The sequence below is a fragment of the Mauremys mutica genome, chromosome 8, assembly GCF_020497125.1.
Source record: "Mauremys mutica isolate MM-2020 ecotype Southern chromosome 8, ASM2049712v1, whole genome shotgun sequence".
NCBI lineage: Eukaryota > Metazoa > Chordata > Testudines > Geoemydidae > Mauremys > Mauremys mutica.
The window spans coordinates 74,724,085-74,742,320 of record NC_059079.1 but is presented as its reverse complement, the minus strand read 5'-3'; the positions used below and the strand labels follow the sequence as shown (position 1 = coordinate 74,742,320).

Here is an 18,236-nt window from a genome sequence, read left to right as displayed (position 1 = left end):
ATAAAACTGGAAGGGACCTCAAGAGGTCATCTCATCCAGTTCCCTGCACACATGGCAGTGCTAAGGATTATCTAGACGATCCCTGACACGCGTTTGTCTAACCTGCTCTTAAAAATCTCCAATGACAGAGAGAACCACAACCTCTAAAGGCAATTTGTTTCAGTGATTAACCATCTTGACAGTTAGGAAGTTTTTCCTGATGTCCAATCTAAACTGCCCTGGCTGCAATTTAAGCCCATTGCTTCTTGTCCTATCCCCAGAGGTTAAGAACAATTTTTCTTCCTCCTTCTTGTAACAACCTTTTAAGTACTTGAAAACTGTTATGTCCCCGCTCAAGTCTTCTTGTCTCCAGACTAAACAAACCCAATTTTTCAATCTTCCCTCATAGGTCATGTTTTCCAGACCTTTAATCATTTTTGTTTTTCTTCTCTGGACTTTCTCCACATCTTTCCTGAAATGTGGTGCCCAGAACTGGACACAATACTCCAATTGGGGCCTAATCAGCAGGGAGTAGAGTGGAAGAATTACTTCTCCTGACTTGCTTACAACACTCCTGCTAATACATCCCAGAATATTTGCTTTTTTTGCAACAGTGTTACACTGTTGACTCATATTAAGCTTGTGATCCACTAAGACTCCTAGATCCCTTTCTGCAGTACTCTTTCCTAGTCAGTAATTTCCCACTTTGCGTGTGTGCCATTCATTGTTCCTTCTTAAGCGGAGTACTTTGCATTTGTCCTTATTGAATTTCATCCTATTTACTTCAGACCATTTCTCCAGTTTGTCCATATCATTTTTAATTTTAATCCTATCCTCCAAAGCACTTGCAACTCCTCCCATCTTGGTATCATCTATAATCTTTAAATTTATTCTCTATGCGATTATCTAATCATTGATGAAGATATCAAACAGAACTGGACCCAGAACTGATCTCTGCAGTACCCTTGATATGCCCTTCCAGCTTGACTGTGAACCACTGATAACTACTCTCTGGAAACAGTTTTCCATTCAGTTATGCACCCACCTTATAGTAGCTCCATCCATGTTGGATTTCCCTAGTTTGTTTATGAGGTCATGTGAGACAGTATCAAAAGCCTTACTAAAGTCAAGATATATCACATTTACCTCTTCCCTCAATCCACAAGGCTTGTAATCCTGTCAAAGAAAGCTATTAAGTTGGTTTGACATGATTTGTTCTTGACAAATCCATGCTGATTGTTACTTATCACATTATCATCATCTAAGTGTTTGCAAATTGATTGCTTAATTATTTGCTCCATTATCTTTCCAGGTACTGAAGTTAAGCTGACTGGTCTATAATTCCCCCGGTTGTCTTTTATAGACTGGCACTATATTTTCCAGGACTAGAAAACAGAAAGACAAATATTGCTTAGTGCCAAGATGAGCCCTCAAAAGTGGAAATGCGTGTGTGGACTTAGGCACTCCAGTCTGAAAATGAGCCTTTGTGTAGTGCAGCCACACAGGCTAGAGAAAAGCCGATTTCCCGTGGAAAAACAGCCAGCTCTCTCTGCTTTGACACTCCCTGCTATTGTCCATACATCACCTTGCTTTCAGGAGTCTTTCCAGCATAGGGCTCAATGAACAGGAGACAAGTGAGTTTGGGTTATTTTTATTTTGATTGTAACATCTGAACCTGTTCTGGAAGCACAGGATGTAACAACATGAGGTCGCTCACTGCAGCCTCTGAAATCTGACACACATAAGAACTCAAACTTGTTCTAACGCGGGGACTTCAGGAATCTCCATGAGGGAAGAGAGCCCATAAGACTTCCTTGGGGTCCTGAAGACCACATAGAGCCTATCTTGAGATAATTCCCCCTATGTTTGTCTCCTGCACCTTTGGTGTTTGGCCTAGGCTTTGGATTTTGAATCAATCCACCCCTTTTTTCAATTGCAGAGGCTGGTTTTGAATAACAGAAATGTTTGGACAGTATAGGTCAGATTCAGTGGAGCTGCACTCACTTACAACAGGTCTGAGTTTGCCCCCATACATGTGATTCCCCTCGCCTGCTGTTTCTCAGCAAGAAGGGAGAAGGGGACATGCGGAAGTATTGAAATCTGGTTTCTGGCTCATGCTGTCCGTATTTTTCCCCTCATAGTGCCACATGAAATATTCATGGACAATAGTTAGTAAGGACACACCGTTCCAAATCTGTCATATTAAAATTATCTGACTCCTTTTCCAGTCATCATTAAATAATATCTAAGCATTTGTAACAAAGTGTTAATTATTAGACCATTATGTTACACATTAAAAAGTGAGGGCCAATCCTGCTGTCTGAACTCACGGTAAAGATCCCATTGATTTCCAGACTACAGGATCAGACCCTAAATAAATACTATGTACAGTATATCTAAAATAAATATATAATTTAACATGAAAAATATCTTGTTAAATAGTTTCCCTCCCCAGCCCCCATCTAATAAAGCCGCAAAGTCAGTCTCCGCGGAGTTGAAGTCTTTCACAGTTAGTTCCTCAGCGTGCGTTTGAAGGATCCAAATTCAGGTTTGGTTTTAGTTACTCTTCAGTCCCTAGCAAAGCACTAAAGCGAAGGTCCAGCTTTCCATCCTCAGCAGGAGCCCTTCAGCTGAGACTCCTCAAGGAATTCCACTGCTTATTGGAAACCATCCAGCAGGAAGTCACCATTCCTGCCACCTTCTTTCATTCCAGCAGATCAGGTTGGCTCATTGAGATGTGTGTTTCAGTGAAGTCATTCCCTGACACAACCCCCAAAAACAGATACTCCCCTTCCACTCCCGTTGGTGTTTCAAGAGGTCCAATAAACAGAGTCTTAAGTTGCTATGACTGGCTTCTTGGTGGAGGTAGAATCGCTTCACTGCTGAATCCTGAAACACAACACAAGGCTGGGTCATTTAACATCACGGCTTGTGCCCTGTGCAAGGCGACGTGCTTTGCGGTGGGTGCAGATCCTGAAAGAGCACCCCACACTGACACCTTGATTCAGGAAAACACTTAAGCTCATACATGAAACTTAGGAACATGCCTAGGCCAAAGGAACTCAAGCACATGCGTGAATGCTTTCCTGAATCCAGAGTCAGTGTCCCATGCATCTGGATATGGAGTACTCTGAGCTCCAACTGACTTCAATGCAGCCTCTCAGACCTTACAGGATTTGGGATGCAGGTAGGTATTAATAATATGGCTCATCTTCACAGGTACTGATCACCCACAGCTCCCACTGATTCCGTGTGAGTTGTGCCATCAGACCGAACAACCTATATTTACCTTTTTGATAAAGTCTCCCCTAGAACGACACCCACTAATTAGTAATCCCTTCCACATATTAATTCACCCACCCGGGAGACAAGACATTTTCCTAATTTAAAAACCTGGAAGCATGTGTGATATCAGCATTTGGACCAGTGGAGGGGGCATTTCCCCTTCCCAGTGCCTGCCCACCACTGAAGTGCAGCTGCCTCTGGGGTGAAACAGCCTCTGATTGCCAGTGCAACACTGGAAGACTACCACTATACCAGTGGCTGAGGAAAGGAGTATGGAAGAATGATGCAGCAATAAGGTAAGGACACGTGGGAGGAAAAAGGAAGGGCTAGCTGCACCTGTCGCTGCCCAGCAGGGCTGTGTGCAGTCTTGCAGATGGAAGCTGCCCCTGCCATGCCACAATGCCCATGCTGGAGGGTTTACCTTGCAGGCCCCCGCGATGCCATCAGTGGTTTCCAGTGATGCCCAACTTAATTTTCTCTTCGTTTTCTACATCATAAACTCCTCTTTTGTGACACCTGCAAACACAAGCAGACAGACATTCACCAGCGTGCCGCTGCTGCTCTGGTCAGGGTAATGAACCCACCCGCCGCAACAGGAGCCACCTGGGGCCATCACTGTTCTCATCTTGGCCATATGATGAAGTGCCACACCTTCCATCTCAGTCCCTCCCTTGGGCGACATGCAGGAGGCTGGATAGCTCTGATATCTGGAGAAAGAAAGCAACTGCTTCCCATCAGCCCGTCTCCCCCAGCTGGTTTGATACTGCTGGATCTTCCCAGGGCAGAGCTGGGAACAAACCCAGCCCATGGTGAGCATAAAAAAAAAAAAAGAAACCACCCAAGTCAAGAAGGACAGAGAACTGGACAGCAAGGTGGTCCAAGGTTATAAATGTCATCGGCCACTGAGCTAGGGAGACCCCTGCTCTCATACACAGAGGGCTTGAGCCCCAGGGAATACCAGCAGTGGTGTCAGCGGGGGCAGTTCACCCAGGTTGGGGTCAGGGCTCTGGGTTTAAGAGCGGAAGGGTGTATCCCATGCAGTGCGACCACAGGGAGCCTCCCTCCCTCCCACCCCCGAGTTGCAGGGTAGGTCTTGTGACCAGCGCGTGGCAGCCCACTCCCTATTACCTGAGCATCAGCAATGCAGCGATGATGATGAGACACAGAGAGGAGAGCACCACCGCTACGACGGCCAACGCTGTGGTATGGTCATAACTGGTGGAGGGGTTTTCCACAGGGAGAGTGAGGCCGTGGCACCGCTCGCCATGGTACCCTGGCTGGCATCTAGTTTGGGGGAGGAGGAAAGAGTTAAAAAGACAGTAGCAACGGGGCACTCTAGGAGCAAAGTTTTGCCCTAGATCGCAAGTTTTGCGATCACATCGGAACTGTTCTCCAGCCCCTTCCACCCAAGTGTCATGGAACATCTCCATCCCTCTCCTAGCTCTCAGGACACAGCACGGCCTCCTCCTTGCCAGTGAGACTCAGCCCAAGGCCCCGAACCTTCGCTCAGTGCTTCGATCCTTCAGGCCTGGCATCACCATTGCTGGCCTTAGCTGCACCCTCTCCAGGGCAGTCATCTCCTCCCAGGGACAGGGACCGTGTTCCTGACAGGTCCCAGTATCACCTATTGCTCTCTACTGTCCTTCCCACATCCAGTACAGCCCAGCACCCTGCCCAACCGTTTGGCATTGCTGCTGGGCACTGGGCTGGCATTTCCCACAGTGAACCAGAGTGGGTACTGGCCCAAGCATCAGGACGGGGTTTCCTAGGCTGCCTGGATCCCCAGCAGGATGGATTCAAGCCTTCATCATAAATATACTGGGCTCCATTCAGCTGGTCACATGGGGGTCTTCCCCATAAGACTTTTGAATCTAAGGGTCTGTGGAGACATTAGCGATCACACGACATTTTCAGGGACCTTGGTCCAAAGTGCCCTGCTGGCGTGCAGCGTGCTGTGCTCCGTTTAACTACCTCGCTCCTCCCCAGAGCTGGCCACATTTTATGGGTGAGTAGAACACTGGAATCATTCAGTGCTATGTAAAATAAAAAAAGTGTCAGAATAGCTGCCCCGTGCATGATGGGCTCCCAGCTCCATCCAGTTCTGTTTGTCTGCCCTGAACCGTACTAGGTCACCTAAACCCTCCAGATCCTGTCACATGCTTTCCAGCGCTCAGAAGCAGGTAAGAGGGGGTGAGATTAGTGGGGAAGCAGGCTGAAGGGGTGGGACAGGGGCATCACTCCACCCTGGACCAGAGTGTTGTCATTGGGGCACGCTTGAGTCATCCCAGCTCCCGTTAGATATAGGCTGAGAGGAGGCCGTTAAAATATGAGCTCAACTAAGTATTGTCCACTGCACAGAGATCCTTGAATTCTATTAGCACGTCAGGGACTTAGAGCTCAGCACTGGGACAAACCTCTTCAGCTCCCATTTTCAGAGCCTGAAAGTCCCATTTAAGAAAGCCAAGGACAGGTCACTTGGTAATGGAGATGAAAGAGGTTTGAATGCCTCCTCTGGGGATATTTCCCACAGACGCACTTCTCAAACGGGAGCAAACCAACACTCATGACCCATGAGCCACCAACCTTTCCTCTGGCCAGGTAATTATTCACGTAACAGAAATAAAATCTGCATCAGAGCCAGGAGGCTAATTACCCAAACACCCCTTGCAGTGAGTCAAAGGAGAATCACGTAAACAGCCTAATATACACCACCACCCCCAAGGCCCAATCAGAGAGGGATGAGCTTCTTGCCAAACATGTGGACACATGCCAGACATCAAGATCAAGTGTCCCATGTTTAGATCGAGTGCCATTAAATCCAGCACATGCCATGTGTCAATGTCATTGTCAGCCTCCAATACTCACATTACACAAAAAGCAAAGAACCACAGGAGCTGAAGAGCCAGAAGGTCTCCAGCAAACCCTGAGCCCCCTCCAGAACAAAGTGCTGCCAGTGCCCTCAGCTAACACCATAGTGTGCTACAGCAACCACAGCAGGCAAAGGTTGCAATGAAACTCAAAGCAGCAGCCCTGGATCCGCCAAGATGCTGGCTGAGCAGAGCAAGGCTGGAATGCTCACAACCCCTCAGCTTTCTCAGCGGGTGGCTACTGGATACCAGCCACTGCAGCTGAGAACCTCAGACTCCTTTAGATCTTGTTAAAGGCAAGAGCAGTGGTTAGTGAGCCACCTTGGAGCATCTGCTCTCATCAGGGAGGGGGAACTGAGGCAGAAGAGCGCTGCTAGGGAAACTAGCTCATGGGAATGTGGCCTTCTGAACAGTGGAGTCTGCCTCCTGCTGAGGTCTGGATGGGAGAGCCTTAATCCAGCCCTGGCCCTTGCCCTCCGGACACCTCCTTCCATTGCTGCCCTAAGGCCTTGTCCCCGCAGGAAGCACTGGTTAAGGAAGAGCGTCCCCAGCAAGATCCATCAGGAGTTCAGTCGGGTGCCTGACTGTCCGGAGAGTCTGTCCCCCCAAGCACCTGCTGCTCTCCTGAAAGAGGTGTCATCAACCTTTGCAGCAGCCCAGATAGTGAGCTGCTTAGGACCCTGACAGCAGAGACTGCTCTGTGCTGGCGGCTGCTGCGAGCATCATGTTTCAGGAGCCAGCTGCTCGGGCGGCATTAGGAATTCCCTCAGCTGCAGCTTCATGCCAGAGAACACTCAGAGGCTCCCAGGGCAGCCCTCACTGATCTCCGCAACACCACGCTGCACCACGTTTCCAATGCCAGAAGGTTGCACACGACACGAGCCAGGGCTCTGCGATCTTCAGCAAGTTCTGTGGACAGGAAGCGGTAGCTCAGGGGATGGGTTACAGAACACCACCAGATCAGTGTTCTGTGGAGTCTGACAAGAAATGAGCTGCGAGGTTCAGGCCAGGGTCCACATTGCAACAAACTCTCGCCAGCTTTGGCTTCCCCCACCTGTGCAGTGGGCATGGGTGACTGATACTTCCCTACCTCCTGAGGGTGATAGCAGAGGGAGTCCTTTCATGTCTGAAAGAGCTTTCCAGTTCCTCAGAGGAAGGCACCCAGGAGAGGCAGAGAATGATTGATTAACAGCAGTGGTTCAGCCCAGGGAAGCATCTCCAACACGGGGATAAACAGAGGAATGGCTCATAATAGAGCAGCTTCAACATGTTCCTGGCAGGCTGCCATGCACAGTGCCCTCAAAGGTGTTGTCTCCAACCCTGGCTGCTTGGAGCTGGGACAGAGAGAGTCTAAACACCAAATTCTCCTTCTGCTTGCACTACTGCACTGGTGCAACAGACAGGGCTGTCACATTTGCAGAGGTGGATGAAGAGATTTACTTTCCCTTTCCAGCCCCCAAGCCCCAAACTGCTGCAGAAGAAGAGCAGAGCCCTGCACTAGATGGTCTAGGACAAGGAAGCCTTCAAGGGAGCTCCTCAGAAAGAGACCTCTGTGCTGGAGAAGACCATCTACCTCATCTTCATGGTGAGACAATGCCAGACAAGCAGAAGTGCCCGTAAACTCTAATGCAGAGGGAGAACTTGCTTGCAGCACTCACAACAAATACATCAGCTTAACCAAGAGAATCAGAGATGAAAGAACCCAGTCACGTCTAACCCCATCTCCTGCTAGCCACTCTAAAAACCTTCCCTACAGTGTGTTCTCCAGGGCTTTCGTTTTCAGCTTCCACAGTTTCCCTTTGAGAAACTATTCCATGGCCTAGTGCAGGAGTGGGCAAACTACGGCCCACGGGCCACATCTGGCCCACCAGCTGATTTAATCCAGCCCTCGAGCTCCCGCTGGGGAGCAGGGTCTGAGGCTTGCCTCGCTCCCACGCTCCAGCCAGGCAGTGGGGTTGGGGGCCGCTCTGTGGGCACGTTCCGCAGCTCCAGGAAGCAGCCGCATGTCCCCTCTCCGGCTCCTACGCGTAGGGGCAGCCAGAGGGCTCCCCACACTGTCCCCGCCCCAAGTGCCGCCCCCGCAGCTCCCACTGGCCAGGAACTGCGGCCAATGGGAGCTGCAGAGGCAGCGCCTGCGGACAGAGCAGCACACAAAGCCGCCTGGCCGCAGGTCCACATAAGAGCCAGAGGAGAGACATGCCACTGCTTCCGGGAGCTGCCTGAGGTAAGCGCTGCCTGGAGCCTGCACCCCTGATCCCCCTCCTGTACCCCAACCCCCTACCCCAGCCCTTATCCCCCTCCTGCCCTCCGAACCCCTCAGTCCCAGCCCAGAGCACCCTCCTGCACCCTGAACTCCTAATTTCTGGCCCCACCCCAGAGTCCTCAACCCCTCCTGCACCCCAACCCCAATTTTGTGAGCATTCATGGCCCACCATACAATTTCCATACTCAGATGTGGCCCTCAGGTCAAAAAGTTTGCCTGCCCCTGGCCTAGCGGCTCTCGCTGCTAGACTGTGACAGTCGCCGGTGTGTATGCCTGATGCTGAACGAAAGCATTTTTTGGTCTTGTCCTCTGAAGACATTATTCAAGAATAGGTTCTTGGTGTGGAAAGAATACTCCATCACTCTGCCAGTGTCAGAGTCTCCCAGGGCCAAGTGGATCCTTCCAGCTTCCCTGTTCTCTGTGACGCTTCCTCTACCCGCTCCCCAGCCATCACCAGAGCTGCTATCTGCACAACACACCATGGGACACATTAATTAGACGGGCCCATGAAGATAGGAACAGCCATGTTCAGGAGCTGCCACCGAATTCAGGTGCCTCTGTTGCTGGGTGCCCAGCTTGAGACGTCTATGGTTAGATTTTCAGGAGAGCTCAGCCCCCTGCTCCCAGGGCCTGATCTTCAGAGGTGCAGAACATCCCAGCTCCTACTGACCTCAGCTGGAGTTGGGGGGATCCAGCACTCCTGAAACACAGGCTACAGGCACCAGAGTCTGGGTTCCTAAAGTGAGTGCCCACTTCTGAAGGTGTGACTGGAAAGGGCTACCAAGTGCCCTGCAATAGACAAGCATGCCACAAAGGGAAGTTGTGTCATATTGACTTCCTGAAGGCTAAACTCCATGCTCACTCAGGGCCCACAGAGATTCATGTGGCATCCCTGGATTCAGACCACTGGGGAATTTAATGGAAGGCTGATGTGTGTGATAGAGGGACACACATCTGGACCTGAGCCTTTAACTAGACCCAACGGAGTACAGGGTTGATCACAGGGTGCCAAAGCGATGCAAAAACCCAAGCAGCATGTGAAAACAGAACAGTATCCTCACAGAGTGAGAGTATGTGGAGCCCTGCAAATCCGCGGATGTATTGTTCACCATGTTTGCAGATCACGGATCGGATGTGGATCCAAATTTTGTATCTGCACAGGGCTCTACGAGTATGCACTAAAAATATCTCCTACACTCTTCCTGTGTGTGGTTTAGAGAATTCAAGGAACAATGACTAAGGTTTCCCTACGTCAGAGATATGCCAATAACTTACATGCAGGATGGAGCTTTCAGTTCACTGATGTATTTGCATTCTCCATGAATACAGAAGTCCTTGTACTTTCGCAGACATGGGTCTCTCTTCTTCCCCTTGCCTTTGCCCTTCCTCCTTTTCTTCCCTTTCCCTTCTTTTTTTGGAGTAACCAAACCTTCTGGCTTGGACAAGAAGGCAACTGGAAGACAATTTTAAAAGAAGAACACAAGTCAACTCAACTGTATCCAGCACAGCATTTTGTCAGGCATCTGCCTCACTGACAGACTATCTGCCCCCAGCCAGAGGTTTCACCATTTTTGCAGATTTCAACAAATATCAAAGCATTTCTGGTTCATAAAGATGCTAAAGGAAAGAAAGGAACAAGTCAGTGAAGATTCAGAGAGAAAAACAGGACAGTACATACCTCACGTGTTACTATTATATACGCTGGTTTCCACTGACCACGGAAGATTAGGAATTGAGTCTTTATCTACCCTTTATTTCTCTGAACAGTCTGGTCTTTGGTAAGAGGCTATTCATAGTCCTAATCAGGTTGATTTTCCTGTGGTTACAATGATGGCTTGCACATAGGACACATGCAGTATTAAAGGGCACTGGCAGGTCAGTTCAGGCCCCAAATTTAGGTTTTCTGAAAACAAGCTGATGTAAACAGACACAGTCCCATGAAATCTATCATTTTTGAATTTCAGTGGAAACAATTTTTAAAGTCAAACAATGCCTCCCCCAGATGTGCTTGCAAATTACTCTGATGACAGCCAAAGTGCCAGGTGTTGAGCACCATAAATTCAGAGGGGCTTCAGTGGGAGCATACAGCACTATAGCACGCCTCATTGGCTCAGGAACAAGAAGATGGGAACCTTGGGAAACCTGAAGAACTCTTACACTCTATGGTGGTGTCAGTAACACAGCTAAGGAATCATCACCTTGGGCCACTACCACTCTGCATCCAAACATCACACTGCAACATGATGTCAACTTTCAAGCCTTGAAAGCCGACATGTCATAAGCTACTGTGTGTCCATCCATGCTCCCCCACCCACCCACACACACACCAGGCCTGGAGGAAATGGTATTCCTCACTGAAACAGGGACAGCCCCCAGACAACACCTGACATGTGGCAACCATGAGTCAACAGTGTGATGCAGTTGCAAAAAAGACTAACATCATTTTGGAGTGTATTAATAGGCATGTTGTATGTAAGAAAAGGGAGGGAACTGTCCCACTCTACTCAGCACTGGTGAGGCCGCAGCTGGAGTACTGTATCCAGTTCGGGGCACCACACTTTAGGAGAGATGAGGACAAATTGGAGAGAGTGCAGAGGACAGCAACAAAAATGAGACAAGGTTTAGAAAACCTGATCTGTGAGGAAAGGTTAAAGAAACTGTGCATGTTTAGTGTTGAGAAAAGAAGATTAAGGGGGGCCCTGATTACAATCTTCAGATATGTTCAGGGCTGCTCTAAAGAAGACTGGGATCAATTGTTCTCCACATTCACTGAAGATAGGATAAGAAGTAATGGGCTTAATCTGCAGCAAGGGAGATTCAGGTTAGATATTAGGAAAAGTTTTCTAATTCTAAGGACGGTGAAGCTCTGGAGCAGGTTACCAAGGGATGTCGTGGAATCCCCATTGCTGGAGGTTTTTAAGAACAGACTGGGCAAACGCTGGTCAGGATGGTCTAGGTTTCCTTGGTCCTGACTCAGCGCAAGGGCTAGGCTAGATGACCTCTCTAGGTCCCTACCAGCCCCACATTTCTATGATTAAGTTCTAGGTTCCAATACCCTCCTCACTTGGAGTAAGGCCTGAATCCTACAGCACCCCTTGGTGGGCAGCAGAATCTGGCCTCCAAGTACCACACAGTGTGAGGGGCCTGGCAGTACCGGCAGGTTCAGACTCCACCAGGGCCAGAGAAATAGAAGAAGGAGCCACCCAGGATATTGCAGGAGCTTTGCAAGTTCTCAATTCACAAAGAACCACAGAGACAACAAACCACACAGGAACTGCGTGTGTCCGATGGGAGCCCCGCTGGCTTATCTCCCTGCCGCAGGCACTGTGACCCGCAGGGCAGAGGGTTGCTATCGCAGGGAAAGGAGAAGGACGCTCAGAACTGCACTTCTCCCTGCTTGCCTCCCAGGCCCTTGTGCCTCTATCCCAGAGGTGGGCAAACTACGGCCTGCGGGACGGTCCTGCCTGGCCCCCGAGCTCCTGGCCAGGGAGCCTAGCCCTGGGCCCCTTCCCTGCTGTTCCCCCTGCCCTGCAGCCACAAGGCTGGGGGGTTGGATAAGGGGCAGGGGGTCCTGGGGGGCAGTCAGGGGACAGGGGCAGTTGGATGGGGTGGAGGTTCTGGGTGGTGGTGGTCAGGGGATGGGGAACAGGGGGTGGTTGGATAGGGCAGAGGTTCGGGGGAGGGCAGGGAACGGGGGAATTAGATAGCGGGTGGGGTCCCAAGGGGTGGTTAGGGGCAGGGGTCCCAGGAGGGGGCGGTCAGGGGATAAGGAGCGGGGGGGGTTAGATGGATGTGGGGTTCTGAGGGGGGCAATCAGGGGGCAAGAAGTTGGAGGGGTCGGATGGGGGCAGGGGCCAGGCTGTTTGGGGAGGTACAGCCTTCCCTATCCGGCCCTCCATACAGTTTTGCACCCCAATGTGGACCTCGGGCCAAAAAGTTTGCCCACCCCTGCTCTATCCCCTTGTCAGCAGATCAGAGATCAAGGGAACTCTGCAGGTGCAGGACAGAGCCATTTGAGGGAAGCCATCTCACAGGCCTGTCATTCCACTCTGGCCAGCAGGGGTCAGCGGCTGGCTCACAGGCACAAGAAGTAGGAAGGGTGCGGGGTAAGACAAGAGCAGGAAAATGATGGCACAGACCTCTGCATGCAGAGAGCATGTTCCAGACTGATCAGTGCCTCAGGATAACTCAGAGACATCTCCTTTTTGCTGGGCACGGCTGACACAACAGCTAGAGGCATCAGGAGTGATGGGGTTTGAGGGAGGGGCTCCCAGGCCAGAGAAGAACTGATGACCCCTTTGTGTCTCAACCCATCCACGCTGGCCACCCTTCATCAAATATTTTCACAATCCACTTACTTTGCTATAAAGCAAGGGTAACAATGATCAACCTACGTGATTCATCTGTGTGTGTACTTCCAGAGGCTGACAGAGAACACTGACCGCGGAGGGAAAGGGTGTGAGGGGGAGCCAGATCTTCTCTGCTTTAGACTTTAATAAAATTTCACCCTTGCAATCACTCTGTCTGCTCTCCATGACCCTCCCCCACAGGGGTGCAAACCCTCCCCCCCTCCGACTGAGAAGCACTTCCCTAGAGAGCGTGAAGGAGGCAAGAACAGGTGACTACCACTCCCCAAAGTACTAGGATCACATCCAAGCATCCCACTTAGGGTGACCAGCCAGCAAGTGTGAAAAATCGGGACAGGAGGTGGGGGATAAAAGGAGTATATATAAGAAAAAGACCCCAAAATAGGACTGTCCCTATAAAATCTGGGCATCTGGTCACCCTAATCCCACTCCCAACTGATCCTCTTCTCAAACCTGACACATCAGAGGCCTGTCAGCTAACCCACACTAGAGCGAGATACCTCTTGCCCTTCCAAACGCTCACTTCTGGCATTCGGAAAGAAGAAATGCACCCATCCCAAGAAGAACAGAAAGATGTGGAGAAATGGAGAGGAGAGGGTGACCCAAGGAGCATGGGTGTGAGGTGGGGAGAACTGTGACAGCTAGTGGTGGGAAGAGACAGGAAAGGAGAAGAGTGAGGAAAGGTTTGTGGTGAGGACAGACAAGGAGAGAGGATGAATCTCCCCAGACTCCACCCCTGTGGTGCAACAGATCAGCCTGGTTTTGCAAAGCTGATGGGCACACAGTCAGAGATGGAGAGGAACCATGACAAGCCTAGAGAGGGAACAAAAATGAGGAAAAGCCAGAGCGTAATAGGCAGACGGCACGCAATCTGAGTGACGTCAGTGGAGTTACACTGGTAACACCAGGTCTAAATTTGTCCCTGTGTCAAATCCTGGTCACAACCAAGCTAACGCCTGCACTCCTGCTGTATTCAATGGGACCAGCACTTCGCCCAAAGAATGTTAGAGAAACCAGACATAAATGGACAGACACAGCAGGGTGAAGGTGGACTCAGATGCCCCCAGCTCAGTGACTAACCCCTGGCTGGTATGAGGAGTAGCAGTGTGTGGGCGGTGGGATGTGACTCACGGGTGGTGACCACTCCAAATAGGGATGGCATGCCATCTCAACTGGATGGATCCACACAGGGGAGCATCCCAGATGATGTAATACAGAGAGCTCAACCTTTCTGTAGGCTTTTGGGGACCATCCTATAGAAGCGAATAGGGAATCCCATATCTTTTATAGATTTCTACATAGAGGTGCAAAACACCTATGGAACGATCTCCTTCTCTATTGAATGACATGGGGTTTTAAAGCCATTTCCACAGAGCCCTCTCAGTACCCTCACTAATCTAGACTGGACGTTTTCCTAAAAGATCTGCTCTAGGCATTATTTTGGGGCAGTTCTCTGGGCTGTGGCTGTTCGTAATGGTCCCTTCTGGCCTAGGAATCTATGAATCTATTCCGTTCTATAGGACTTTCCCACGAGAGAGGGCATTACTTCAACAACTGAACAGTTACTGGACCCCTTAGCTACCGAGTCTCCCTCTCCTCCTGCTTTGGAGAGGGTTGTGCATTAAACATGCCATGAATGACAAAGAACTGCATGCTGGACCTGGGAAGAATCCCCAGGGACTGGGGGTAACAGGGATGCAGCACTGGGGATTTGGGTGTTACAGGGAATGCAGCACTGGGTCTCAGCAGGGGCACTGGGGACTCCAGGGTAACAGAGAAGGCAAAGAGCACAGACAAGAAACTACTAAAAACAACGGTACCGACACAAAGCAAATAAGGCAGGAATTTCCGTGGGAACATTCTGGCCTGGCTTCCCCTCCCTTGTTGGATTCCTGCTGTCAGGGCTCTGCACACATCAATCAACAACAGAACTGCCCCCTCAGCTCTGGGGCTTACCCCACTCCTGGCCTCTCCCAGGGACACTCCTTGCCTTTCAGCGCCCAAGGGAAACTAACCCGAGTCAACCCCGCTCTAGTTAGAAAAGTTTCTCCCTATCCACCCCGCCTAGCCAATCACACCATGCTCCTCCTCACCCCACAAGCAGCCCCAGGAATAACCTCTCAAGCCAGGCCAGCATGTAAGCACCCCCTTAACGCCATGGAAGCCAATGGGCCATGCTTAAAGTTAAGCACCTGCTTATGTATATTGCTGCATCTGACTCACTCGCCTCCTTCCCCCTCTCCGCCATGGTGTCACATAGAAGATGCACCCTGTGACACTCCTGAGTGGGGAAAGGGTCCCCTGGCACCGGGTCACTTCTTCCCTTACCCAGAAGATCCCAGCGCTGCCAGAGTTAAATCGATTTCCCTTCAGCAGCTTGCTGCGTATTTCCTGAGCTGGGCTCGAACCTCTCACCCTGGATCCGAGCACCCAGCCTCTAGGCAGCCCCGGATCGGGACCCGCAGGCTCCCCCCCCAGCTCCCCACCTCCGCAGGGGAGGCCACCTGGCGCTGCCCGTCCCCCGCGTCCGGCGAGCCCCGCACACACGCACCTCTCGGAAGCTCCAGGAAATAATCCCCCGACGAGACCCCGCCGCCGTCCGGGTCGCGCTCCTCCTCCAGCCCGCTCCGGAGCAGCCGCGCGATGGACCGGCCGCCGCTCGCCTCGTGGAAGCCAGGGCCCTGCAGCACTTCCAGCCCGGCTCCGGGCGCCGCCACGGAACATCCTGCGGGAGAGAGAGCGGCGTTCCTGAGAGTACAGCGCCGGGCACCGCACCGCACTTGCCGGGCGCTCTCCATACGGCAGCCCCGGGGCCGGGTACCGTATTTACAGTCACCGGGCCGGGCCGCCCCGGATGAATGAAGCTCCGCGCCCCGGCAGGGGGGCTAGGAACGGCTCCCGGAGGCACAGCGGGGCCCGGCTGGCCGGGGCGAAGCGCTAGGGAGGGGGCTCCCCCGCCAGAAGGAGCCCGGCCCCGGCCCCGGCCCCAGGCCGTTGTGCAAGCGCGGCCTCCAGCACCTGGAAGCTGGGCGCGTGGGCAGAGGGGTCCGGGCTGCCCGGCGGGCTCGGCCGCGGCGCGCTCTGCTGCGGTGCCAGCGCACGGGCCATTCGGGGGCGGGGCAAGGAACAAACTTTGCCCGCCGCCGCCGCCGCTGCAGCTCCCCTGCGGGACGGCGCAGCTCGCCCCGCTCCTCACCTGCAGCCAGAAGGACGCTGACAGCCACGAGCAGCCGCTTCATGTCGCTCCCTGCCTGGCGCGTGGCTCCCGAACTGGCCGCGTCCAGCCGCTGGCCGTGCCCGCAGCGCTCTGGGCTCGGCTCTGCGATCGCCCCGCTACCTCCCACGGCACCCGCCGAGCTGGGCCGCCTCGCGTTAGACGCTGCTGGGCTCCCTCGGTCCTGCCAGGCGGCTTGCTCTGCCCGACCTCCACGGCGCACACGTGCCCAGCTCTCAGCAGGAGCCCTCTCTCTCTCTCCCGCACCAGGCTGTGCCAGCACCAGGGGTAGAGGCTGGAGGGTGGGGCCATGCTGGTGTGTACGCTACGCCCTCTGAGGGCGGGGGCTGGCGTGAGTGCTCTGGGGGCTGAGTGGGAGGGGGATTCCCTCGGTCAAGCTGGTGCTTGGTGACTCAGGTCCCCTTACTTTGGGGTGAGACAGCCAGGTTTCTTAAAGGTGGGGGCAATCTGCAAGTCAACTGTAAAAATATAACTTGGCAGGCCAAAAAAGAATTTGAAGAGCAACTAGTAAAACACTCAAAAACTCACTGCAAAAAACTTTTTAAGTGCCTCAGAAGCAGGAAGCCTGCCAAACAACCAGAGGGGCCACTGGAGATCAGGTTGCTAAAGGAACACTCAAGAAAATGTCATTGCAGAGAAACTAAACTAATTCTTTTGCATGGGTCTTCACTGCAGAGGATGTGAGGGAGATTCTCACACCTGAGCCATTCTTTTTTGCTGACAATCTGAGGAACTGTCCCAGATTGAGGTGTCAGTAGAGGAGGTTATGGAACAAATTCATAGAATCATCGAATCTCAGGGTTGGAAGGGACCTCAGGAGGTCATCTAGTCCAACCCCCTGCTCAAAGCAGGATCAAACCCAACTAAATCATCCCAGTCAGGGCTTTGTCAAGCCTGACCTTAAAAACCTCTAAGGAAGGAGATTCCACCACCTCCCTAGGTAACCCATTCCAGTGCTTCACCACCCTACTAGTGAAAAAGTTTTTCCTAATGTCCAACCTAAACCTCCCCCTCTGCAACTTGAGACCATTACTCCTTGTTCTGTCATCTTCTACCACTGAGAACAGTCTAGATCCATCCTCTTTGGAACCCCCTTTCAGGTAGTTCTCTTCTGCAGGCTAAACAATCTCAGTTCCCTCAGCCTCTCCTCGTAAGTCATGTGCTCCAGCCCCCTAATCATTTTTGTTGCCCTCCGCTGGACTCTCTCCAATTTATCCACATCCTTCTTGTAGTGTGGGGCCCAAAACTGGACACAGTACTCCAAATGAGGCCTCACCAGTGCTGAATAGAGGGGAATTGATGAATAGTGATTGGTCACCAGGACCAGCTGGTATTCTGAAAGAACTCAAATATAAAATTGCTGAAATACTAACTGTGGTAATGTACCAGATGACTGGAGGATAGCTAATGTGACACCAAATTTAAAACAAGGCACCAGAAGCGATCATAGCAATTACAGGCTGGTAAGCCTAACTTCAGTACCAGGCAAATTGATTGAAACTATAGTAAAGAACAGAATTATCAGACACAGGAACACTCTACATTGGGGAAGAGTCAACTCAGTTTTTGTAAAGGGAAATCATGCCTCACCAAGCTATTAGAATTTTTTGAGTGGCCCAACAAAAATGTGGACAAGGATTAGCCAATGGATATAGTGTACTTGGACTTTCAGAAAGCCTTTACAAGGATCCCCATCATAGGCTCTTTAGCAAAGTAAGCATTCATGGGATAAGAGGGAAGGTCTTCTCATGGATCAGTAACTGGTTAAAAGTCAGGAAACAAAGGCTTGGAATAAATGGTCAGTTTTCATAATGGGAGAGAGGTAAATAGTGGTGTCCACCAGTGATCTATACAGGGGCCGGTGCTGTTCAACATATTCATACATGATTTTGAAAAAAGGGTAAACAATGAGGTGGCAAAATTTGCAGATGATACAAAATTATGGAAGATAGTTAGGTCCAAAGCAGACTGCAAGGAGCTACAAAGGGAATCTCACAAAACTGGGAGACAGGGCAACAAAATGGCAGATGAAATAGTGTTGATAAATGCAAAGTAATACACATTGGGAAACATAATTCCAACTATACATACAAAATGATTGGATCTAAATTAGCTGTTACCACTCAAGAAAGAGATCTTGGAGTCATTGTGGCTAGTTCTCTGAAACCATCCACTCAATGTGCAGTGACAGTCTAAAAAGCTAACAGAATGTTAGGAACCATTAGGAAAGGGATAGATAA

The 18,236-nt window shown here is 51.2% G+C and overlaps 1 protein-coding gene across 1 annotated transcript; it reads right to left on the bottom strand.

Annotated features, from left to right (window-relative positions):
- Nucleotides 1-1,623: 1,623 nt before the first annotated feature.
- HBEGF (heparin binding EGF like growth factor) lies at nucleotides 1,624-16,296 on the bottom strand. The gene is made up of 6 exons (XM_045026041.1): nucleotides 15,958-16,296; nucleotides 15,313-15,486; nucleotides 9,670-9,847; nucleotides 4,393-4,548; nucleotides 3,686-3,780; nucleotides 1,624-2,868 (listed from the first exon to the last, which is right to left on the bottom strand). The coding sequence occupies exons 1-5, from the start codon at nucleotides 15,998-16,000 to the stop codon at nucleotides 3,708-3,710; spliced, it is 624 nt and encodes a 207-aa protein (XP_044881976.1). The 5' UTR covers nucleotides 16,001-16,296; the 3' UTR covers nucleotides 1,624-2,868; nucleotides 3,686-3,707.
- Nucleotides 16,297-18,236: the final 1,940 nt, after the last annotated feature.